This window comes from Suillus fuscotomentosus (genome assembly GCF_016647785.1).
Source record: "Suillus fuscotomentosus strain FC203 chromosome Unknown F5891scaffold_189, whole genome shotgun sequence".
NCBI lineage: Eukaryota > Fungi > Basidiomycota > Agaricomycetes > Boletales > Suillaceae > Suillus > Suillus fuscotomentosus.
In genome coordinates, this window is record NW_024539701.1 from 15,688 (window position 1) to 40,450 (window position 24,763).

Here is a 24,763-nt window from a genome sequence, read left to right on the forward strand (position 1 = left end):
GCCTGTGTGAATGCATTGCACAAGATACAGAGTGACAGCCGTGAGAGGATGAAGAGTGCGATCTTCTACTGCCGGTAGTGGGATGCGCCTAGGAGTAGCTTGACCTGTACAAAGTGATGATGCTACAGAGAGCTGCGAAAAGGTTGGGAAACCCAATGGACCGCTGATGTCTGTTGAACCATCGTTCCAGCTGGCTGTGGGGCAACTGCGCTTCGCTGGAGGAAACAACAGTGCACATCGTAAAGCCATGCAGCAGTGCCCTACTCGCAAGACATGCCACGAGGCTGAAGGCAAAGATGCGATGAACAAGTACCGATCGCCCGGGTGTATAGGGGTTGCAAGGCAATGCCAAATCTGAGGGGCAGCCATAATCTTGGGCTTGGACGTAAACTCGCAGAGTCGCAAGAGCTCAGATGATGTTGATGATAGATGGCCAGATCCTGCCAGTACTGGTTGAGATTGCATAGCAACAGACGAAAAAAAGGGTCCACTTACGCCAGAAGCCCCACCAGGCTCTGGATCACAGCCCATACGAACGGGACCCAGCTTGATGAATTTGATCAGTATTTGTATGATGCGGGCGCAGGGACAACAAACGCACGTGGACATGTAAAAGCCGCCTGCCTTGTATACACCTGCAAGTACGAAGCCAACCACAGCTGCTCCCATGACAGCACCGGTGAGACTAAGGAACAGAAACGCAAGAATAACGAGGAGGGCAAAAGCGAGTCGAGAACGGCGAACGTTAGGTCGTGGAGGCTTGATCCATTGTTCAGTTTGGTTGGAGTCGGGAGAGAAGGGAATGCGGGGAGAGGGTTCAAGCGGGAATGTCGTTATTGATCGACGCGAAGGCGGAAATGCGAAATTGAGGAAGGCATAAATGCCACAGATGGCATAGAAAGGAAGGTGAAAAATAAGCGTCCAATAAAGAGTGAAGCGAAAGATGTCTGTAGAGTTCCATAAGCTTTCTGCAGCAGGAAGTAACAGAAAACGGCCTACCGTCTGGATTGACGAGATAAGAACCACCTGGCTGCATGGGACGCAGGGGACCATAATCGACGGAGAGCTCGATAGCTGGGTTGTAGAGAGATGGCCAGCTCACGGAGGTGATGTTGAGTTCCATTGCCATGACGGACAATTCGAGTAAAAGCACATCAAGAAAGACAAGTTGAAGGTGAGTCTGCTGGTCAGCTGAGCCAACGTTAAGCTCATAGTAAAGTGCTTGTTTAGGAATGCCCGTAAACATCGGTAAACACGGAACACTAACTACTAAGGCTTGCAACGAACTCCCGGCTCCCAGTCAACCGAAATCCATGTTGTAGCTCGATGTTTCTAATTCAATGATGTCCACTATGCGTGCACAAACACTGCTGCTCCTGTGAAGATCGCCGGCACTATCTGCGTATCCTCATTTGTATGCATACACCTGTTACGGTCAGCGTTCAAATGAATTGCCTACGAAAGAATCCTTGACAATTTCAAGACCACGACAGACCCTGCTCTCAGACTCTTCGTCCAGCACACTTCCTTATTCTCAGTGCGGACAATAGTGAGCACCTTTGAACTTGGCCCTCGCCGGAAAAGACCCTGATATACATACTACAGGATCGATGGAGGGCTGCTTAGCTTGAGCGCGACATCACAATGACTGCATGACGCCCATCCCAGACTCAACGTCCACTCCATAATGTTAGGCTGACTAGTACTGACACCGTGTTAGTATTACGTAATGCATATCTTGCTCACCACTTATGCTGATTTCGCTCGTCATGCTTAGCCGTCTATTTGTTTTGTACCGAGGCATTGGAATCAAAAGCACATCCGGATATGCTATTCCCGATCGCCGACCCATTTCCTGAAGAACCACTGGCCTTATCTGGGGAAGAGGAGTTCGGATTCTTTACTGCCAGCCTTGGGACGCAACTCAACAATTCTCGCTGTAATATTCTGAGAAAGCTGAGGAGGAGCCCCTTGGTTTTCCTCTACTTGCTTGGCTTCAGATTCTCTGTAAGTCTAGTTGCCCATATTAAGTCATCCTTACTCATCGTTCAACGTTCATTCCCTCAGAGCGGCTAAGAAGCTAAGATATTGATCATACTGTACCACAAAAACTCTGGCTGTTCATGCTAAAAAAGGTCATCACAGCGGCCACCTGCTGTTGGAGGCCATGGAAACTATTGCTGAATCAATCAAGACACCTCTTCGAGACTACCGTTGCTCAAGTTGTGGAAACCTTGACTCTGTTGCATGCCACAAACATCATATACACAGGTAGGTATAGCAATTACGCTGACGCAACATATTGTCCTTTCTACTGAAGTAGACTTCAAGCCCAACAACGTGCTATTTGACGAGGGGAGCGCCATGATGGAGGAGAATTCCCCTCAGAAGATTCTTACGAGGTTCCGAAATAATTTGATGAGAGTGGTCAGTGCGTCCTTCCTTGTAGCGTCCACTCCATTACTATTGAACACGGTTTGATCATATCAGGAAAATTACTTGGTATCGACCGACTGTTTCCGAGGACTCGGGAGCGAGATGATCGAGTACGGTCTGTTCGAAGCAGAAGCGATTGCCGCTGCAGCTTTCATCCATGCGTGCTTGCACTTTGATCCAGAAGAACGATGTTCGGCCAGTGACTTGCTTGAACATCCATGACTGGATTCTGCATATAGTACGTATTAGTCTATCCTTATATCTTTGCTGCGTTTGCGTATCACGGGCGCTGGAGATCTTGAACGCTAGGAACACCTACAATGGAGTCACATGTTGAGAACACCCTCGAAACGATTGTTCAAGTGAATATATGGCTTCATTGAGCAGTCCAGCGTTGTTCGCAAATAGGGGGCTTCGCTTGCACCATAATGAAGACGACGACAGCCTGAGACGCAGTGAGTGACCTGAGGGCCAAGAGTTCAAAGACACCAGAGAGTAGTCGCTTAACCGTATGAAAAGGAATATTGCTCTGCACAAGTACAAAAGTAATACAGATACTGTGAAAGTACAAACGAAAACTACTCGAGAATTTCTGGCGCTACATCTCTATCGGAAACATAGAGCGTACTTAGTTTTCACTGAAGAGCTGAGTGTGGTTGAGGATTAGGATTCTTAGGTTGGGTAGCATTGCTGAAGACTAGTACTTACCAGCAAACCAAGCACTTAAGCCGGCTTTCGTATCCTCATCACTCTTGTCCATGGTAGATCGGTAAGATTCTACGGCTGCTCCAATTCTACCCGCCTTAAAGAGTGCATGGCACTGTTGCTGGTGCGCGTTCTGCCACAAGGACTTGAGGTCCCAACCAAAGAGCTGCAAAAACACACAAATGAGCGCACTGTTGTAGCGGGGCACTCTGGCGCGGCAGGTCGAGAGTGGCAGGAGTCCTAGCGCGGTAGCAGGAGTCCTGGCTCGTAGTCGGTAGTCCTCGCGCGTGTCGTAGTCTGTCCTCGATAGATAGAGCCGTAGCCTCCCGCTATAGAGGTTTGGCCTTGGTTCCCCTTGCAGTCCTCCCTGTTACACTGTTCAGTTGCATCATATCAACGCACCACGACAAATTCCTCGTATGTAGAATGAATAGCCGACTTATAAAAGAAAGCACTGGCGTTGATGGCGGCAGTAAAGTGGTCAACAGCTTCGTCGTAGAACTTCTGATTAAAGGCCGTGTTTCCTAGATTTAAGGCCGTGTTTCCTAGATGAACACGTAGATAGGCCTGATGCAGAAAGGTCAGTGCCAGCATACTACCTGAATCTCATCAAATAGGCGATGCTCACTTCCACAACACGACAAGCAAGAGTATCGACATTGGGAGAGATGGCTAGTTCTTCGACACGTAGCATTGCCTCTTTATGTTGACCCGCGTTGAACAATGCGATGGTCTGAAAGTCGCAATGAAGCACTGAGGACTATGTAAAAGTTCTTTTACCCGCCTTTATCAAGAACAGGAAATGAGTGGTCTTTAAATCTCCATTAGTGAATGCTGATGCGAGGTCAAATGCCGTGCTGGCCGCGGCCCCAAATTTCTTTTTCCCGAAGAGGGCAATGCCTTCGGAGATATGGCCTGCAAAAGAAGGCTGAATTCTGACGGACTATGTCACCATAAAAGTTAGCTTCATAAGGTGGCCGTGATGGGTCAAGGTATATTACATTAATTGCATCATGGAGCGCACGGTCCCAGTCAGATTTTCGTGCCATGACAAATGCGCGGTTGGCATAGGAGGTGTAATTATTGGCATCTGTGTCAATCTCTTGATCTAGCACTATTTTAGCGGCGCGCGTTCCACCAGCTATACACGCCTTTCGAGCGTCCGAGTTCATAGCAAGGACCTGCATCCAATCTGTTCATATCACAACATAAGAGATAAAGGTGGGAACATGCCTTGAAATCAGAATAGGCTTGGGCCGTAACCTGAAAGAAATATTTAGCTGACGAAGAGGCACGAAAATGATGCTAAATTACCTGGTGCATCACCCGCTCCTTGGAATCGTCCTTTGAACCATCCTTGGAATCGTCCTTTGAACCATCCTTCGGAACATCCTTTAGACGATCCTCTGGCAAAGCGCCCTCAAATACTGGCCACTCTGAGATTTTATCCTGGTCTCCGCTGACGATTCGCCTGTCATCAGCGGAAAAGGCGATGCACCACACCCCGCAAGGGTGTTTGAATGAGACGATGGTTCGTCGATCAGAGATACGCCACAGTCGGACACGGTTGTCCTCAGATGCGGAGGCAAGGAGAGTGCCGTTAGAATTTAGGGAAATGGCCCGGATACTCTTGAAGTGGCCCTTCCAGGGATCACCGACCTGCTTCCAGGTCGATGTGTCCCACTCGCGTATTGTCGGATCCTTGCTACTGCCCGCTGAAAAAAGCCGTGTACCATCGGGCATCCAGACGAGCGAATTATTGTATGATTTATTAATTGCAATGTGACCCTCGAAGTTTGCTACGCATTCCCTTCTGCCCGAATCGTAAATTTGGATATTGCTGTGCGTTGCAATTGCAAGAAGCTCGCCAGACGGCGAAAACCAGACGCAGCGGACACTAGGCTTGAGGACATCTCTAAAATGGCCGGTAATGAGCAAACCCTGATCAGCCCGATTTCTGACATCAGGCTGGTGAAAAGTGATTGGATTTCCTAGCAGCTCCCAAGTCTTTGTGCACCACAGTTTTATCATTCCATCTTCGGAACCGGTCGCTAACAGTGAGCCGCCAGGAGAGAAGGCTAGTGATGAGATCCCACCGGAGTGGGCTTTGATGGCTTGAGTGAGAGATTCCCCGATGTTTGAATCCCAAGCGATGAGCATCCCTTTGTCATCACCACTTGCTATCAATTGCCCATCTCGCGATACAGATAATGCATTCACGAAGCTGGATGAATGCCCCACCAATCTTTTCAACAGCACACCCTTCTTCATATCCCACAGACGAATGATATTCCACGAGGCCGTGACCATGCGTTGCCCGTCAGGGGAAACTGCGATTGCGTTTGTGCGACATTTATCATTTATATTTTGACCATTGATGACTATAGGTCCACCTTTATGATCTTCAAACAGTCGAAGGGGTGTGGGGTTTAGAATGAGCTGCGCCATTTCTATTAATATCGTGGGCGCGCCTTGCTACTAATGTGTTGGTACCTAGATTTCAAATTTCAATTGTAAGAAGTGGACAACCAGATACGTCTGCACCAACCGAACAGTGAGGAGCTACTATTCTGCGACTCGGAAATGATGATTGTGACATGTTACAACCAGAAACAAGAAAAGCTCTAACGCTGGGAAACCAGGCTCCAGTCCGAGCTAATCGGAGTCACCAACACATCGGGGTTATCGATATTTAGGTGATGTTTTTATGTTGTACCAAATGTCAAGAAAATATTTGAAACTTAAATCGACATAAAAATGGAGACATAACTTTAAATTTTGGCTGTGTTTTGGACGAAGTGCAAAATTTCAAGCATTGGCAAACATATTCCCACTGACTATATGCCAATAACAATAAGAAATTTAATCGGATTTTCTGCGTGTGCTCACATTTGAAGTTCAATTCTGACCTAAAACGTCGGATAAAATGTAAAGTTTGGGACATGACCATATGCCTGCTTATGTACGAAGTTTTGTCTGACAATTGAAACACCCTGAAAACTTAAAGTTTGTGCTGATGGCAAAATGTGTTGACAAAACTTGAAGTTTTGTCCGCAGACTAAATGAATCGCCCGATCATCGCCCACCCATCGTCCGAGAATTTGAATATACACTGTCATATCATCATTGAGATTAAGCGCCGACTAGGCAGTACAAGCGAAACTATCAAGACTGATGTTATATTCTGGCTCTGTCTGCTGGTTAACAAGAAACATCTGAATTGCGGAGCCATAGCCAACCGCAGTCTTCCTTACGGCGCAGAGGAATGAAACCTCACAGTGCAAATGCGAGTGAGGCACATTTTCATAACTAAGATATAATAACAGCAGTAGTACAGACTAGATAAAACTCATTAGTATAAATGAAGAGGGGTTCGGTTCAATAACTCTTACCGTCAATCACGAGATAGGGATAGAATTACTGTATGACAGTCAGAAACTGCCCACCGCGCAAAGTGGCCAACTACCCAGGACACCTTGACTTTTTCGAGACAACTCTGGAGGTTTGTTGAGTACAGTTTGGCCGGAAATTCGGAATACATCGAGAAGGGATCAATAGGACAATTATGGGGATCCAGCGGGAGATGTCACTGTACAGCGAACATCATTTCTCCTGTCAGCGTACCATAAATATATGTGATATTAGCAGGGACAAGGGTCAACGATCTATCTCTGCCGGGATAGAAAAAAACCTGGCTGTTTCCCAAGTGCGTAGATGCCCTGCTGTAGATAATACCATCATACTTGAGTGAGGCCTGTAATACTGCTTTTCGTCGTCTGATAAGAGTAAAGAGATCCTCAGGCACCGCACTGGTTATTGCTGAGTTGGGCGCCAGGACAACATCATCCATAGGATCTTCAGGAAGGGGATCTGTAGCACCATTTGGGGCATATACTCTGTCGAACAGGATCCTGCACTCTTGGATAGCAGGCGGACAGTCTGGTCGAGCGAGCCAACAGCGAAATTTAGTGGCCTTGATGTATGAACGAAGCATTGTGTTCTCAAGTTCCCCTGACAAGATATTAGTCTACTTTACTCGTTCCATACAATGAGGACCAACCAAATTTGTGGTTTACGGGAAGGCATTGGAGTATTCCAATCAGATGCTCGAAAGGAAAACTCCACCATGAGTGGGCGGGCCCAAATAAAAGTAGATAGTCATACAAGTGGAAAGACGCATGGTGATTTGGGCGGAGAGACGAGGTGGGATGGATCTGCTTCAACTTTCCGACATAACCAGAGATATACGAGCGATAGGCTGTTGCTCTTCTTGCAGTCATTGTCCGTCCGCATGCAAGATACACTGCAGAGACTAGTTCCATAGTGTGATCAAGAACAACTCTGAGGCGGACATCGAGTTCATCAGAGTGCGAAGTACCTGCTCCCCACAAGCTCACAAGGGCAATAGGAAGATAGACCATAATAAGTGATCGCCATTCATCAGCTTTAAGCGTCCCAGCAGATGCCTCTCCAAAATTACTGGGGACTGAACCAAGCCAAGTGGGGACAGATGTATCTCGAATAACGTCGCGAATGCGTCCAAGTACCTCTGCTGTCCCAAACTGAGGTTCATCCTGAGGAGCAGTTAGAGGCTTTCCACAACGCTTTGAATAAGCGTTAACGACGGTAAACATGATGATGATAACAAAGAACTTACCCAGTCGAGGAGAACATTCACATAATCTATCTTGAACGTTCTACCAACTTTCTTTGGCATGCAGCCCAAGGTATTGCAGACGAACTTCAACAATTGCGTATTCTTGTGTGACAGGGAGTCTTTCAGCTTGTCAAAACAAGTGTCTTGATCAGAAATAGTTATTTGAGAAACAAGGAGGGCTTGGATCACAGATATCTGCGTCATTTCCTTCGGCGTCATCGTCCTGGGAGGCACTTCGCCAAAATCATACGAAAATGCAGTAAGGGTAGAAGCCGATATGGTTGACTTCGATGTCAAACCAAGTAGATTACGAGTATGGTAAGGTACCAAGCCTTCCAATAGGCAGTGCATCAGATCAATAACAAGTTGTCGCGAAGGGTCCCAGTATGGTAGATGCCAAAGCTCGGAATAACGCACGCCATGAGCTTTGAACAGCGCTTCACGTTCTGCAGAGGTGGCAGCGTCTCTCCACTGCTCTGCATATGCTCGGAGTTTGTCTTTATCGCGAGGTTTCCAGTTCTCGAAGTCGACTCTTCCATATGTAGACTTGTGGTAGCAATCGCATGCACTACAGTAAAAATGACTACTGACTCCAGCCAGAGAAGCGACATGTTGAGCAGCAGGAAGGTCACAAACAACCAGGGCAATGGCGCTTCGAGTAACGCGACCGTCAGGGTAACAGGCGGTTTTGGAGAATTTGATACCACGCTCCCATGAGTCTGCCAAGTCGTTAATGAGTGGTCGGATGTAGTGGTTAAGATTTTCTAGTGATGGCTGCTTTGGACCCGGGATGATGCCCGCAACATACATATTCTCTGGCTTGTACCTAATATCCCCCGGTAGATTCAAGCACGCCATGGAGATGATTCCACAGGATGTGCTAGCTCCGCGTATATTCAGTCCTTCAGGATTGAAAAAGTCCACAAAAAGGGCGAAGGCATAACGCCCTTCCTCTCCTCTGTCGACAAACAGCAAGCCTGGCTCTGGGCCACTGAACTGGCGGAGGAATTGAGATTCAAACGGATTTTTGACAAAGGGCGGATGAGGAGAGTCGATGGAGTCCACGAGATCATCACACGCCTGATCCATCACAGCCTCGATGTCTCTACGCGAGAGGAGACCAGCAAGGTAATCTTTGAAGTCATAGTACAAGAAAGTCCTCTTGGGACTGGATTCTGCATCAGCACCGACAAGTAAATCCTCGCCACATTCAGTCTCGGGAGTAGGATGATGCGTGCAACTTTTAGGATATATTGGGGTGATCGAGCCTGGGGCATAAATCGGCGCGTAGGTACAATGGCAGCTGCAGACAGCATATGGGACAGTTTTCCCGGTAAGGTGGAATTTTGCCTCTGCACTTTCCGATGTTATTGGGATCTGCTTGAGGATGTTTTCATGGGAGGAGCTAAGACTGCCATCCGACTTCCGGAATGCAAGAAACAGTGTGATGGAAATAATCTTCATAATCAGATCGCAGCCACTCCTGCTCACACCCATGACAACTCTACATGCGACGCAAAGGAATAGCACGACTTGGCTGATTTCGTCTGAGCGATCCACTGGAACCTGGAGGGCGTCTGCTGTACGATAAGCAAAGAAGCTATGATCCACATGCTCGTTACTTACCGGTATTAATCTCGATGGGTACCAGCACATCGTCAGATGGCTTATGCCTGCTGAACTGGGCGGCCAAGTCATCAATCTGTGTGATGACTGCTTGCTTTCGCACCATTACGACTTTTGTCTGTCGACTGACACTTTCCACAGCTCTGCGAAGCAAAGATAGCTCACGGCCAACGTCATTGAGGTTACCAGGATCCAGTAGCAAGTGAAAGCCCCGCTGAACCTGGGACTCGATGTTGTTGAGGGCATCCAACACCCTCATGGCTCGCTGATCATGTTTCTTGTTGGATGCTTGCTCGCCGCCAGTACCCTTGTGGCTTGTCTTCAATGGTGATAAAGTCAACCGTTCAAGTTCATCCGCTAGAACACAAACAGAGGAGGGAGCGATAGAGGAGGGAGCGACACTGCTGTCAATGATGGTGCATGCGGGAGAATTGGAGGTGACAGCAGCGGGCTCAGCATGTTCTGCCTTCACACGCCGAACATGAGCAGCGATCAAGCGGTCTGCCATCAAAACTCCTTTTGGTGCGCCTGTTTTGTCCCATCCGCCCTTGATAATACACTCCTGACACATGCATCGTGTGAGCGATGGACGGGACACAGGCATATAGGTGAATCACGCTGACGACAGTATGTACCGTCGTCTATGGGTGATGGTCCAAGTACGCCTAGCAGAGTGAAGACCGGCTGTGCTGACCGTTTAAATAAAAGAACAAGGGCAAAGTGGGGGCAACTCACAACAACAAGGCGACAAAGTACAGCGTGCCTACGACAGTATGTACCGTCGTCTATGGTGATGGTCCAAGTAAGCCTAACGACAGTATGTACTGTCGTCTGTGATGGTCCAAGTGCAGAGTGAAGACCAGCTATCCTGACCGTTTAAATACGATAAAGAACAAGGGCGAAGTACTCACAACAACTTAGAACAAGGCGACGAAGTACAATGTGCCCACCTACATGGGCGCTGATCCAAATGCGGACATGACAGTACATACTGTCTTGCCAATCGATGAGGCCAATGGAGTCGTTGTGACGAGGTCGAAGTGGAACAGAGGCGAGACGACATGACAGTACATACTATCGTGAAGTCTGAATGGATAAAGGAGGAAGTACATACTCGATGCCAGAACAATAAACACAACACAACACTGTGACTAAAACTTATGTAATCAACACGTTCAAATGTTCAACGTTCAACTCTGTCCTTTTCACCTGCTCAACTCTGAATGCTCGGTAGTATGTACTGTCGAGTCTGAGTCAAGTCTTAGTCTTAGACCCACCCCTCACTACCCCAGCGGTCTGTACTGCGGGAGGTTTCCGGTTATTATCCTCTCCCGACTATATGTGGTTCATCTAAAATCCCGGTCAACACAATCATTAAGGGCAACGACAAGCAGCCCCTTTCAGGCGCCCAGTCATCCATCCTTCGGTTTATCCCGCTCACAAATACTCTGGATGTATTCACACTCATATGCTTCCTTTTATATTTGCTTATCTTTTTTTTTTTTTTTTTTGCTTTTTCCGCGAACATTGTCCCACTCACCATGCGTAAAACCTGTCAGATTTTCCTCGTATCTAGGATCAGTCTTATCGGGATGTGGGCTTTTGTAGTACTCAAAGACTTGACCAAACTAGTACATTAACCCCTTTGTGACGACTTGAGTTATCTTGCGTCACAGTTAGTCACTCGTTTGTGATCAGTCTATATATATATATGATAATATACTGGACGTTTCTGCTTCTTCCGCTTCTTCCTTATGCCCCACTATCGGTCAGTCGACAGCGGGTTAAAACTGGCATCACTGCCAGTAGGCCCCTCTACGAATTATGCCGACGTCTCCTCTATGGACAAACTGACAACTTCTGAACTCAATCGCTTGATCACCCACGAATCACAGAACAAAACTGATGGCAACGATATAGGGCATTTGTTGCCCTTTATCTTCAAGTCCTTTGAAACTCCTTTACCCACTGCAGATACCCTCAGACATACAGACACATCACTACTCTACGACCCTACCATATCTGCATGGCCTTTAGCCCTTCCTGTGGAAGGCCAGAGCATCGAGCAGACATTCCCTTTGTTCCTTAACTCCCTCAACAAAGCACTTGCCAAATCCTTCTCGTCAGGCACTGGACACACTCTCCCTCCACTATGGTATGGTTCGCACACTACCAAGCCTATTGGAGATGACGCTGTTCAGCACAAACCCGATCTCTGCTTATCAAACGAGGTGGAGCTGCAATGGAGCAACATACTTGTAGTTGCTGAGCTGACCTCCAGCCAATATTCTCCTGCGGAGCGTGCCGGGAAGACGCTTGATACGAAAGCATGGCTCATCTTCAGAGAACAGCTGTGGCGGTGCTTCGTGCTCTGTCTCTCCTTCTGCAATGAGTATCGTGAACTTCGCGTACACGTATATGACCACTCAGGCGGGATTGTGACCCAACCGGTCAATATACATCAAGAACCTGATAAATTCAGGTACATCATGGCGTGCATCGTTTACGGCACTCGTGACTGCATAGGATTCGATTCCACAATGTCCATCAACCCAACGCAATCTAGGTCTGCAGCACTGTGGGACCGGAATGTGAAGAATCTTTCACGACGAAAGAAAACAGTCAAAAACCGCTCTGACTCCCACGTGCAACTCGAACCACACTCTATGGACCCGTACATTAAATATCTCTCACCCTCCTCCGCTACCGAACCACCGCAGACCGAAACTGAGTCACCATTACCCTCCTCGTCACCTAACAACAACGTGATAGGAAAGATGAAAGTCAATGAACACGAATATGACTTATTGAGGGTCCTCTTCTCCGGTCAAGGACTTGTGGGTCGCGGAACTGTGTGTTACCTGGCTAGGAGGGATGGTGAAGAGTATATCATCAAGGATCACTGGGTGAAGAGCTATGGTGAACGCACGCAAGAAAGTATGGATATTGTCATGAACGAAGTGGATATGCTAGAAGCGATGAAGAATGTCCCAGGTGTTCCCAAGCTTGTGGAGTTCTGGCTTGTAAAGGTAACGCCGAATCAGCCTGACGATACGCAAATATATCGCCAGAAAATACACAACAGTACAATGGGGATGTATTGCACACACGTCCATCTCATCCTGAAACCCAAGGCGCGTCGTTTACAAGAGTTTCGAAGCAGGAAGGAACTCGTTCGGACATTACGTGACATTGCACTGAGTGAGTTTACTATGGAGCGCGCGCGATCTTGGACTAATCCCTGTTATAACCAGTTCAGAGGTGTGCATACGAAGAACACCATATTTTGCACAGAGACTGTAGTCTGAACAATGCCATGATAGAAGACATTGAAGGTGGCGGCAGTCGAGGGGTGTTAATAGATTGGGAATTTGCGGTGCGCATCACGAAGGACAATAAGTATCCCACCGGAGGAACAGTAAGTGACATGCACTTATTCAATATTCGGATATTGACATACATGTCAGGGCACGATTCCCTTCATGTCAATTCTTGCCCTGAGCAAGGTAGCCCAGATTCAATACACGCAAAGTCAGACGGAAGGAACTCAACTTAAGACGGCCTCGAGCTCCAAACCCATTCAAATAGGAACAGTCGAACACACCTACCTTGATGACCTCGAATCCCTGTTCTACGTCTTCGCCTGGGTCTGCATCATGTTTAAAGGACCTGCTGGTGCAGTGCGCCACCTCAATGAGGTTGCAGATCACCCTGGCGGAAAAGTGACACCTTGGTTGCCGCATGAATGGAATGGCTCGCCTTTAGATGCAAATGCATGCGCCTACAAAAAGTTCTTCTTTGTCCAACACACGACGGGGAAAGCACGCTTACATGAACAATTCGCTCCCTATTTCCAGGATCTCGTCACCCTTGCAGAGGAGTGGTATGAACTTGTTAAAAAAGGGGAGACGGACACATACTTCAACGACATAATTGCCTTGCTAAGCAAGCACGTCGATACCCTGGCAGACGATGAAAAGGACCCTCAATTTGTACGAGATCAAATTGAGTTACAGGAGTCGTTGAAGGGACTGACCGATAAATTGAAGCACATTTCAGAGGAGGAGGAAGACGCATAGGACCTTTATCAATATTATTAATGTTATTGTCACCCCTCCATTGTTTCCGTAGAACACAATATCGATACCCGGTTGACTCGAGTTATGACTCAAGTTACGACTCAGTAGTACATACCGCTGAGCCTTGAGAATCTGAGACAGCCCTACACGAAAGGTAGCAGTAGCATTGGATGTGAGTGAAAAGGCATGTACTCAGCAGTACATACCGCTGAGCCTTGCACTGTAGATACTCAGCCAGCGGCGGAACAGGCGGGTTGGGTGTTGACATATGTTTGTTTGTTTGAGTTTAGAGTTTACGTCGGGCGCCCACCTCTAACTTCAATTAGTCCCAGACTCCTACTATCCCTATTCTTTCATCATCTACTTTTAACCGTCCCATCTCTGACATGACGGTATGTACCATCATGTCATTGTGTCGTCCTTTTGTTGCCCGTCCCCACTCCAGCTTCAATTTGAGTTTAGATTTTATGTCGGGCGCCCACTTATAACTTTAATCGGACCTTTCCCTGTTCTTTCGTCGTCTGCCTCCAACCGTCACATCTCTGACATGACGGTATGTACCGTCATGTCGTGTCATTGTGTCGTCCTTTCATTACCCGTCCCCACTGGTCCCATCTCTCCGTGTCGTACTTTGGAAATCGGCCCATCCCATCCCATCCCATCGTTCTTGACTTCAATCAGTTCTTTATTTCGTCCATTTGTATACATAACACCTACACTACACATACACTACAGACATACACTACACTACCGCAACCTGCATCCATTTAAATCTTTTGTCCGAGATCGATAACTTCTCAACTTGACGTTTGTTCAGGCCCATGAGCCATTCTTCTTTATACAAGGATTTAGGCAATCCATCGACCGGTAACCTGGAAGTTGTCGGATTTCCGGCTGCGCGTATCCTTTTCATTGGCTTTGAGCCTTGGGGAGCGAATATGTCATCATCCACAAGTCTCTGGTGGTCAACAATATCCAATTCGCGTTCTATCGCACGGCGCCATACCATGTTTTTGACGCGAAGGACCGTTTCGATATCATTCTCCAAATCGCTCTCCTCTGAACTCATGCTGCATTCTCCCAGCGTCTTCACTAGTTTCTGAAGCCACTGCCACGCTAGGAGATCTTCTTCTTTGTCATCAGTCTTCAGCATGACGAGATGGTCAAGAACTGTCGCTTGATGGAGATATTTCTGAAAAAGTATCAGTGCTAGAACTGTCTGGATACTGCGAGCATACATTTCTGCGACGTGTCGTTTGACGAGTCACCTTCAATATTTCGTCCTTCTTCGCGATTAATCTCACCTCCACCTCTACAGGAGTCTCCAGCACACCCTTTTCCGTGACCTTAGGCTGGGCACCTGTCCAGACTGTACGCAGTCGCCTGTAGCGATCTTGAAGAATTTCCCTGAAATATGCCTCTGACCTGCTGACTGGCCACCTCTCTTCATCGCCCCTTCTCCGTAATTCTCCAAGTAGCAGATCAATGATTTTTCTGTTCCAGGGGGTTTTGAACCCGTTCTTGGTATCAAATGCGAGATTTTTTGGATCAGGACCGGGGCCATCTTCATATTCGTATGAATACACATCCTCACGACTAGCTGCCTCATGAGCTATGAAATCGGCATCTTGAGAAATATTGAAGGCATCTTTGAAGAGACGCCGCACTTCTCCCTACTTCACCGTAAGTGTGGGAGTTTCTATATGATATTGGGCTCACCAGAATGAAGTCTCTCTCGTAGCTTGATTTGCTTGTTCTCTCTCGCCGGATTTCTTCATCCTCCTCCTTCCTCCTCCGGGGACTCCGCTTTTTGATACCCGAAAATTCTTTGTCGACGAGAACACATCTCAGTGCAGCCTCGACACCTCTTGCGATTGCATCCTCCATGCTAACGTTGGCACAAGGCGATGGATTGTGCTGCTCATGCGGTGGTACATCTTCCTCGGATGGATCACGAGGGACTTCCTTGGTGTCCACCTACTGTCGTCAACTTTTATATCATCTGACAGCATCAGGCGCTTACCTCCGCTACTACTGACACAAGGCGAGCCCTGCACAATACTCCGCGAGTTTTCTTTATCCTTCTAATCGCATCAAGGCATAGGGTACCTGACGACGGTTTTGCGGGCGATGCGGATGGCTGTCGTGTGTTTCTCCGCAACGGGGGACTACTATCCATTTCTATATCATCGTCCCATGCCCTATGACGCCTGGCAAATCGTTGTTCCATCCTGGCAAGCTCGCTCTCTTTTTCCGTCTAGAAGTGCATTCAAGCAAATATTAGTATATTACCTGTGAGGTTACGAAACAACATTCTCACTCTCAATTTTTCTACTTCGTGCTGTAGTCTCCTTTCCATCTCGGTCAAGATGGCACTGTCGTGTTTTCGACACTACCTTATCGTCATGAAACACATTTTTTGTGAAGTCGTGGTGTAGCTCACCTCTTCATCTTTCTTTTTCCTCAATTCTTCCTCGCATCTGGCCAGTTCTTCGCAGAGCTCTGCTTCTCGCTGCTTTGAATGTTGTGTAAATCGCTCGTGAGTTTCTTCCAGGATTTTATGCATGCCAGTGTCTATGGCCTTGCGATTCGCCTGGCTGAGTGTTTCACGACTTTCTCTGATGTACTTTTCAAGTTCCTCCTGCTGCTGGACGCAATTCTCTTGCTGCCGAATGTGGTTCTCCTGCCATGCCACCATGCCACTATGTCAATGTGCATCATCTGTCGAACACCACGAAGGAATTACCTCAAGTTCTTTGCGGACCTTTTCCAGTTGCTCTTCCCGCTCTCTTAGAGCTGCCTCCCACCTACTTTTTATATCATCTTGCTACGGCCACTAGTCATATATTGGTGATTGGCAGCGAGATACTATGGACCTTCTGCATCTCGCGCCTCATAGTGTTAATTTGCTCCTCCTGATTGTATACGGTTTCGCGCAGTTTCTCTGAGTAGTCGACTTCTTTAATGCGACGCTTGTATGTTGCCTGTATAGAGACTGAGCTAGCTATTAACTTCTCTGTATCTGGACGTACAATATCGACGACGACCTGCTTTTGTTGTGCATGCAGCCTTTCCCTTTTGTCGATACGACCTGTCCTTGTAGCGGGCTGGCTCGTTGAGGTCCCTTTGAGGTCCATCCGTGTCATCTCCCCGCTTGGAGGTACTGTATTCCCCTGGCTCGTTGAGGTCTCTTCAAGGTCCATCCAGTTCATATCTCCGCTTGGAGGTACTGTATCACGGGGCTGACTTGTGTCATCTTCCATGGTGTCGTCAAATAAGCCTACATCATTGGACGTTTGAACATCTTCCGGAATATGGTGCATCATGGCAATAGCAATAGTGATTTAGGTTTGGACGTAGATAAATTTTATATGCAGCCTTATCGCGCTTTCGGTCCAACAATGGCCGGGTTGGCTTTCAATAAATTTAAGTTCAAAAAGTCACAAGACGACTGAACTAATTGTTTGTCCTGGTTAATCTCCTGGTTAATCTCTGGGTTGTAAAGACAAACAATAACTATCGTGTGCGGTGTGCTCGGTTCAAATGTTGTGCTCGGCTCAATGGTGAACTGATATAAGATCCTACTTTCATCGCCCACTTTCATCGCCCACTTTTATTGCCCACTTCCTCACGTTATTTTAGCGCTGGTCGCCTTATCACTTATTTCTTCATTCTTTTGCTGAAATGGTCAACACTTGCAAGTATATCTTCCCCACGTCATTTGTAAGTCACCTCACCTCACTCCTGGTCCTCGCTGACACTTGTGCAAGACTCCAGAGCTTCATCTGCGGTGTAGACTGTATTCTGCATCAGGGAGTAAACCTCACCAGGCCAATATGTTGACGCGATGCTCCAATCGCTCTCGCAGTGCCCAATGCTTTCCCGTTGTTGAAGGCCTCTTGAATTATGCTGCCGTGCAGCCTTACGTGCATAACTGTTTCGTTACCCTACACGAAGGGAGACACACATATCAGTTTTGTGTTTTCTTCAGGCGACACCGTCATCTGGGAGTCAATCCCCTTCTTAGCAGCGTAGAACACATATTCCAAGGTGACGCAGTTGTGATGAGGATTGGTGTTGGCGGTGACTCTGTTGTGAATATGCGAGGCAGAGATAATGCACTTGCTGACTTCGTCATGCACCAGTGAGTATCAGTATATGCTCATCCCTTGAGCTTCATTGATTTTAGGATCTATCAGATTTACACAATGCATTAAACATCATCTTCGAGCAAGGCTCCCACGTACTCTCACATTTGTGAAGCCCCTAAGTACTCGGGTCAACCGTCGGCTGCTTTTCAGGCTTCATGAGGCGGAGGCGGCAGTTTGATACTTGGAAGTAATTGTATGATGAGTTGTATTAAATTATTAGGTTCGCCCACAAGCAACAAATCATACAATAGGCAATACATACTGTCGGGGATGGTTTACCAATGATCGGTGGACCGTGGGCCATAGTAAACATACGGTCGTGCTGAGAGGTGATAAATAAGTCAAGGGTCTTTCGTTTGGACAAAGAAACCAACCGAGTGAGTTAGGAAAAGAAGGACCTGAGAGATTCCGAGTCGGATGCAACATGTGAGCGCGTGCGACAGTACAAACCGTCACACCAGGAGAAGATGTGCAAAGGCCGACGTACTTGGCGACGATTTAGATAAACAACATTGAGCGCAACAGTACAAACCGTCGCGCCAGGAGAAGATGTGCAAGGTAAACGTTCAAGTTAGACTCACGGTCAAACAACATTAAACTCAAATGTTAACTCAGACACAAACAATTGTAAACACCCGACCCGACTTTGCTCTCAGTCCAAGCTAGTATGCTAGTGTATGTATGTCATTGTCTGTAAAGCTCAGCGGTATGTACTGCTCAGTCGTGACGACACATCCATATCTTTCTACTCAATTCCAACGAAACAAAACACGATATAATGCATTTAATTTCAAGTAACACGTTGTATAGGGTATAGGTTGAATCACATATACTGCAGATGCATTAACTTCGTAAAAAAGACGTGGAATTCGCTTATTTCTTGTTCCTGCTCTTGCCAGCGGCCATCCCCACTTCCATCTTCCTGGCACGTCCCGATGTGTATTTAAGGCGCATCATAATCATGTCATTCACCGGCCAGCAGCGGCTGTAGTTGTCTAGGTCTGGAAAAGCATCAACAGCCTAATAGAGAGCATAGATAGCATTAGGTCGTGGATGGATGGCTGTCATGAAATGTCAACTGACTTTATCGCGCACACATTTCAGGAGCGCAGGGCTTTGGGAGGAAGCACACTTTGTGGTATCGAGATGTTCCTCGATGAGGTGATGCATACATTTCTTAAGGCGTTGGTTCAGCACACGGCATACCCCCTGAGAACATGTCACTAACCTTGAACTTCGTGTATGCCTTTGGGCTCCAGTTTAAAGACTCCTGGAGCGTGTATCCTCCACGCCCTGGACGACCAGGTTCACCAGGGGGCTTAGGTATCTTTGAGTCTTCTGATGGACTGGCGGACGAAGTAGACGAGCCACTATCCGATACTGAATCGATGGAGTCGGAATCTGAAGGTATGGGCGATTGGGAAGGAAAACGCTCAGGTGAGGCTCTCTTCGGGTACGGCGAGGAAAAACAAATGGTATTCTTGGATGGTAGCACTGCAAGTTTAGATACAGGCTTGCCCTCGAGGGCATGAACAATAGGCAGAATAATGGTGCTAGCTTTGGGAGGGAGAATCTCGTTGCAGATGAGTATAGTTGGGTGATGAGTATTTCTAAATAATTCAAGCTGATCCATGAGCATGGGAGGAAACGGTGGTGGAGCACCAGGCTCTTGGTCGTAAAAAGGACAGACAGGTTTTGTTGCGTTAGGCATGACGGTGCTGAGTGTGATGGGGATGATGGGGATGAGGCTGGCGATGTGAGCGGGCACGAACGAAACCTCTAGCGAAATTTATGGGTATGAAATCACTCTGACTGCCGTATTAGGTTGAAACAATAAGCTATTACGGATCAACAAATGCGTTGTCCAGGACAGCGACAACAAAAGACGTAATAGAAAGTACGATGAATTGTAATAGATTGTAATATAAGATGGGCCCTAGGTCGCTCATGAAAAGGCAGAACACAAAAGTCAGGAGGATGATCACCATGGGACCATGAACAAAAGTTTGTTAAAACAAATAGGGACCTAATACAAATAGGCTGTGAGTGAGCTGATGAGCTGGCAGTAACAATCAGATTACGCGCGACAATGTCTTTCTCCCGGTTACTCTTCACAAAATCGACACAACACTTCCAACATCGAGCCTACCTTTCTACCTATGGCGGTTCCATCCATGCACTCGCAATATCTAATGATGGCCAAGCACTTGCATGCGGCAGTAAATCAGTTGCGCTTTAATGTTGGCAGGGTGCTAACAAACAAGTAGGCACGGAGGGTGTTAAACTCTGGGATACTAAATCTCGAAAAGAACTCACATGCTCGACCCATAACCACGAATTGCGGGGCACAGTCAGCTGCACTGTCTGGATCACCACAAGATTAGCAGAAACACTTTGTTATGGAACGGTGTAGAAACAACAATACTGCTAGGAACAAAAGATGCTCCTAACTGTATCTAAAAATGTCGTAGGTCGAGTGTTGCCTAGTCTGCTATGCTTGAGGTGGCAAGCGCGTTCGACCCTTAAGGGAAGTGAGTGCAGCAAAGATCTAGAGGTATGCGCCGAAGCGAAGCGCGAGAAAGCGCAGGTGCGCACAAGGTACGAAGGCGTGGGAACGCGCGCGCGCGTGCGGAAATAATGCAATATAAGAGAAGAGTGAGAGATGTAAAGGAATAGAGTTCTATTGCGACTTTCTAGGTAGTAAGTACTAGGTAAAGTGAGAGGTGAAAGTTCAGTAAAGTAATAGTATGTACTGCTGGCGCTTATATAGCGCGCCTAAGCGCAGTCATGCGGAGCCGAAGCGCTACCGAGTAGGTATGTAAAAATATATATATGTGAGAGTCCATGATAAAAATAAAGATGGAATAATATGCAATGAGAGAAATAGAAATATATGCACTAGAGAACATGGTGGACAGTGGATGGATGCATCTGGATGGCTGGCGCTAAAGGGTGCGCAAGCGCGGGAAAGCGCGCGCGCGTATACATTGCGAAGCGCGGGAAAGCTGCGCCTCATATAGGAATCGCTGTGGACAGTACACAGAGTGGTGCTGCGAGTTGGTGCTGTATACTCCCTAGTGGAAACTGCCATATCACGCCATGAGAGGCATGATTCTCTACAACGGGATTAGGTTACGTGGTGTTTTTGCGGCGTAGCCCCATAGATGTAAGAGAATCTTGATCTCTGTTGGGCCTTCGCCTGACATCAACATCAACAGATGCATTTTCAGGAGACATGTGCTAGAAGACTGGGATCGGGTTTTGAGATCACTTGCTTGTCATGGGATTCGACATCCCCCGAAGCAGGTGCGCGGATTGCAATTGGAACGAGGGACAAAATAGTCCAGGTCCTTGTTCTCAATGCAAATTCGCAACTACAAGCCGTGTTTTCAGTGCGACTAGATAACACGGTACCAAAGTCTGTCGCATTTGCAGACGACGGGAGTGTCTATGCCTTTGGATTGTATGATGGTAACTTTATCAAGTTAAATGGCAATGACGGCACGGTAGTGAAGGAGTATAGCTGTAAATCAGTGATGTCAGTCTACAGTTCACGGCCGATATTCACATCACTAACAATCTCTTAGCGGTGACCTGCACCAAACCGGTTCAGTGCATGGACAACCAATACTCTCTCATGAGTCAAATACCCTGAAATACCACTATGAAACCCTTTTCCCTTTTATCTGAAGTTGGACTGAGGCTAAGGGAATATTTTTTGCTTTTCTTTTTATTTTTTCAAGTTTATATGCCAGCAGCCTGAATATTTTAGTACATTTAATTCTGTGATGAGTTTTGCTTAGTCAGCCATGGTGATGACCCAGACAAAATCCCACACATGTCAGGTGACTGTGAAAAATATTTCCCACATATGTTGTCCTGGAAAAACATTAGTAAACCCCTAAATACTAGGCTCGCGTCATTCTCACCCTTCAAACAAAGCAAAGCAAAGACAGCCACGCACAGGATTCATATCATGTGACACTTCTTACTCTCCTTCTGGATTTGTCATCAGGGGTTGGACAGGTCACATGACTTAGCAAATACCCAATGACTCACTATGACTCCCTCTGAATATATGACTCACTATGACTCACTCTAGATACTTACTATGACTCACTATGACTCACCTTGCACATATGACTCATTATGACTCTTGATGACTCTTGAATACACTAGTAGCACAGCCACATTTATTGTGTATATAATGACCTCAGTTTTTGAAATAAAAAAAGCAGATACCAGCAGGTAGTAGGGTGTTTCTCAGCCCAACTAACACTAAGTTGTGAAGTAAGGTGTGATAAGTGTCAGTACCAGTGTCAAGAACTGTTTCAAGACTGAGAGGAACACTCTCAAGAGACAGTAATACTGCAAGCTCATCATACTGAACGACCCGCTGTGAGCTCACTGTGTGCAACAACCAGCAAGCAAGGTACAGCCACACTTTTATTCTGATTTCTATTATTCTTTTTCTTTTCCTTTTACTTTCACTAACCTTTGGTGTTCTTTGTCCAAAAATACTGATCCAAAATATTCGTGTTGTCTCTACGTCCACCTAAGACTCAGGAGTAGCATAGTGGGGAGACTTTAGGAATTGATAGTGAAGCTTGACCTCACTCATCTGAGTAGCGATACTGAGCCAAGATATTCTGTGCCTGCTAGGCTTTAGCCGTTGAAGAGGGGACTTGGTAGTAAACCCAAGGACGTCCGTTCCTGAGTCTGTTTGAATACTCAAAGAAGAGTTCCTTGACAGCAGGTTCAATATTGAGCTAAGAGTTCTACAATAAAGCATTTGACTAGTCTTGACCTTTGATTCTACCTGTTTTGTGCTGAGGGGGTTTATCATTGTAATTCTGCACCATTTCTTTGGAGTATACTTGGTACGAGGCACTGTTGTTGAAAGGGAACTTGAGGAAGAATCCCATATATTCTTTTGGTCATTGCCATACTGTCGGGCTGACCATTGTTTGTTTGTTTTCCTGTCAAGTCCAAAGATTGGATTGACCATCGTATTACTGATCTTGCAGAAGTATCCTTAGCTGAACATACTTTGGGTAGTATACAACTAGCCACCCACGAACGACCACGTTATCAGTCATTGGTATTTGTCTGAATCGCTGACCGTGGAGGTATTTGTTTTATAGGTGTTTATCTATAGATCATCTATCTAAGAAGACAGCGGTCATGCAGCAGTCCATCAGAAGAGGGGCGTGTTCATAGTGGACAACGCAGCAGACGGTTTTACACTATACCGACTTGACGGCAATGAAGAGCCAGTTCGAACATTCATAACTGCTACTCCGAGTGTGTCAGTACCAAAGCAGGTGGCATTCGGAGCAGAAGGAAGGTTGGTCGTGGGAGGAAGCGACAATGGATCGGTGTATGTGTTCGAAAGGAAATCAGGCAAGCTACTCGACACTCTTCACCACTCTAATGCAGGTCTGGTGCAGACAATCGCTGTAAGTGTTGATTTTTTTTTGGCGGAGGATGAGTTATTGATGATTTGGAAGACCCGTGATCTTGACGGGCGCTGTACAGTTGCAAGCGCATCACCAGCACTAGGTCGCGGTAAGGCTGTAATCAACTTATGGGTCCACAACTACAGCATAGGAAAGGCAACTCTTACCTCTCAAGATTCACGGTCATCATTACATATGCTGAAGCGTATATTTATGCTTTTGATTCACTTCGGCGCCTTGGCGGTCATCATCTGCTTTGTGATAGCCAACTACTCTGTAAGTCGATGCTTAACTCGGCAACAATTAACTGACATACCCATAGGACACGGTGGCGACATGGTCAATAGACCTCGCCCAGCATATGAGCCAGATGCAGATGCAGATGTTAACTTTTTCGGCCAACAATGCTCCCCAAAGTGCGGTATTCAAAGAAGCGCTAGAAACCCAAGAGGAACTGGGAAAAAAGAGCGACATCTTGATGCTACATGAAATAGCGGGAAAGCTGATGGAAGTCATTCGAGAAGCAGAAGCAAAGAGAGACACAGGTGACAATCTTTATCATGCAGCGGAACACGACATCACCCCCAAAGTTAAAAGGGTCTTTCATCAGGCAGTGAAGGTGGGGCAGGATGGCCCCATCAAAGGAATTCGGAGAGGAGAGGACGACATCAGGAGAACTCGAAGACGACAGGATAATTCAGGGAAGGGGTTCATTCTCATTGAGTAAATTGCTAGACATTGCTATCCCGTAAACCCAACGATGACTGAAGAAAATCCCTTGACCGACGAAGTGGCGTATTGGGTGGGGTAACGCGCAAAAATAACGAGAGGTACGCTCTGTCAGGTTTGAGGAAGTTCGCCGCGCTGAATTGGGGGTTGTCGCTGGCACATCAGTAGCATCATGGCAGAGAGAATCTCGGCTCGGCTGTCTGTCTGTCTTTCTGGAGAGTTGAGTATGAAGCTCAGTCTAAATCAGAAGCCACTCACGGCAACATAGCTAGATTAGGTCGCAGAGGGTTTCTCCTGTTAATAAGCACATCAACAGAAGAGCAGAGGGTTTCTCCTGTTAAAAAGCACATCAACAGAAGAGCAGACGGTAGGCTAAGACTCAGCAGTACATACCGCTGAGCTTAGGAGACCGCTGGGTGGTGCAACAAATTGAGTGAGGAGAAGAATACTAGATGGTAGGCTAAGACTCAGCAGTACATACCACTGAGCTTAGGAGACCGCTGGGTGGTGTGACAAGTTGAGCGAGGAGAAGAGTAGACGGTAGAGGTTAAGACTCAGCGGTACATACCGCTGAGCTTAGGACACTTGGAAGTTTGAAGGACCGATTCACTTTGGGCAAGTGAGAATTTGTTTGACTTTGTTTGTTTGACTTTGTTTTCCCCACAAATCCAAGGTCGGTTCTTACCACATCCTGCGTAACGATTTGTACTCTCGTCTTCCTCTCCTCTAGGTCCTGGCGCGACGGTTTGTACTGTCGCGTTCAAGTCTACGTCGCATACTTATCTCCAGGTCCTTCTTGCTTAGCACGACGTATCCTTACTCCCTGCTTCTTCGATTTCTTCCTGGCGCGATGGTTTGTACTGTCGCATTCGAGTCTACACCGCACACATATCTCCAGGTCCTTCTTGCCTAGCACGACGT

The 24,763-nt window shown here is 47.0% G+C and overlaps 5 protein-coding genes across 5 annotated transcripts; 3 read left to right on the plus strand and 2 right to left on the minus strand.

Annotated features, from left to right (window-relative positions):
- Window positions 1–11,178: 11,178 nt before the first annotated feature.
- Window positions 11,179–13,503, plus strand: F5891DRAFT_1199463 (uncharacterized protein; the record flags this gene model as incomplete). Its single annotated transcript, XM_041368766.1, has 3 exons — window positions 11,179–12,625; window positions 12,679–12,842; window positions 12,892–13,503. 3 exons carry the CDS (start codon window positions 11,179–11,181, stop codon window positions 13,501–13,503), a joined length of 2,223 nt encoding a protein of 740 aa, XP_041217007.1.
- A 934-nt stretch (window positions 13,504–14,437) lies between these two features.
- Window positions 14,438–15,098, minus strand: F5891DRAFT_926776 (uncharacterized protein; the record flags this gene model as incomplete). The annotated part of the gene is made up of 2 exons (XM_041373887.1): window positions 14,438–14,647; window positions 14,742–15,098. Coding segments are annotated over 2 exons (567 nt in total), but the record flags the coding sequence as incomplete, so codon positions are not given.
- A 2,169-nt stretch (window positions 15,099–17,267) lies between these two features.
- On the plus strand, window positions 17,268–17,651 carry F5891DRAFT_966489 (uncharacterized protein; the record flags this gene model as incomplete). Its single annotated transcript, XM_041376234.1, has 1 exon — window positions 17,268–17,651. A coding segment is annotated over one exon (384 nt), but the record flags the coding sequence as incomplete, so codon positions are not given.
- Window positions 17,652–18,527: 876 nt separating this feature from the next.
- On the minus strand, window positions 18,528–19,365 carry F5891DRAFT_1199465 (uncharacterized protein; the record flags this gene model as incomplete). The annotated part of the gene is made up of 3 exons (XM_041368767.1): window positions 18,528–18,674; window positions 18,738–18,830; window positions 18,883–19,365. 3 exons carry the CDS (start codon window positions 19,363–19,365, stop codon window positions 18,528–18,530), a joined length of 723 nt encoding a protein of 240 aa, XP_041217010.1.
- Window positions 19,366–20,860: 1,495 nt separating this feature from the next.
- F5891DRAFT_922107 (uncharacterized protein) lies at window positions 20,861–23,113 on the plus strand (the record flags this gene model as incomplete). The annotated part of the gene is made up of 2 exons (XM_041373802.1): window positions 20,861–21,192; window positions 22,834–23,113. Coding segments are annotated over 2 exons (612 nt in total), but the record flags the coding sequence as incomplete, so codon positions are not given.
- Between the last annotated feature and the right edge of the window lie 1,650 nt (window positions 23,114–24,763).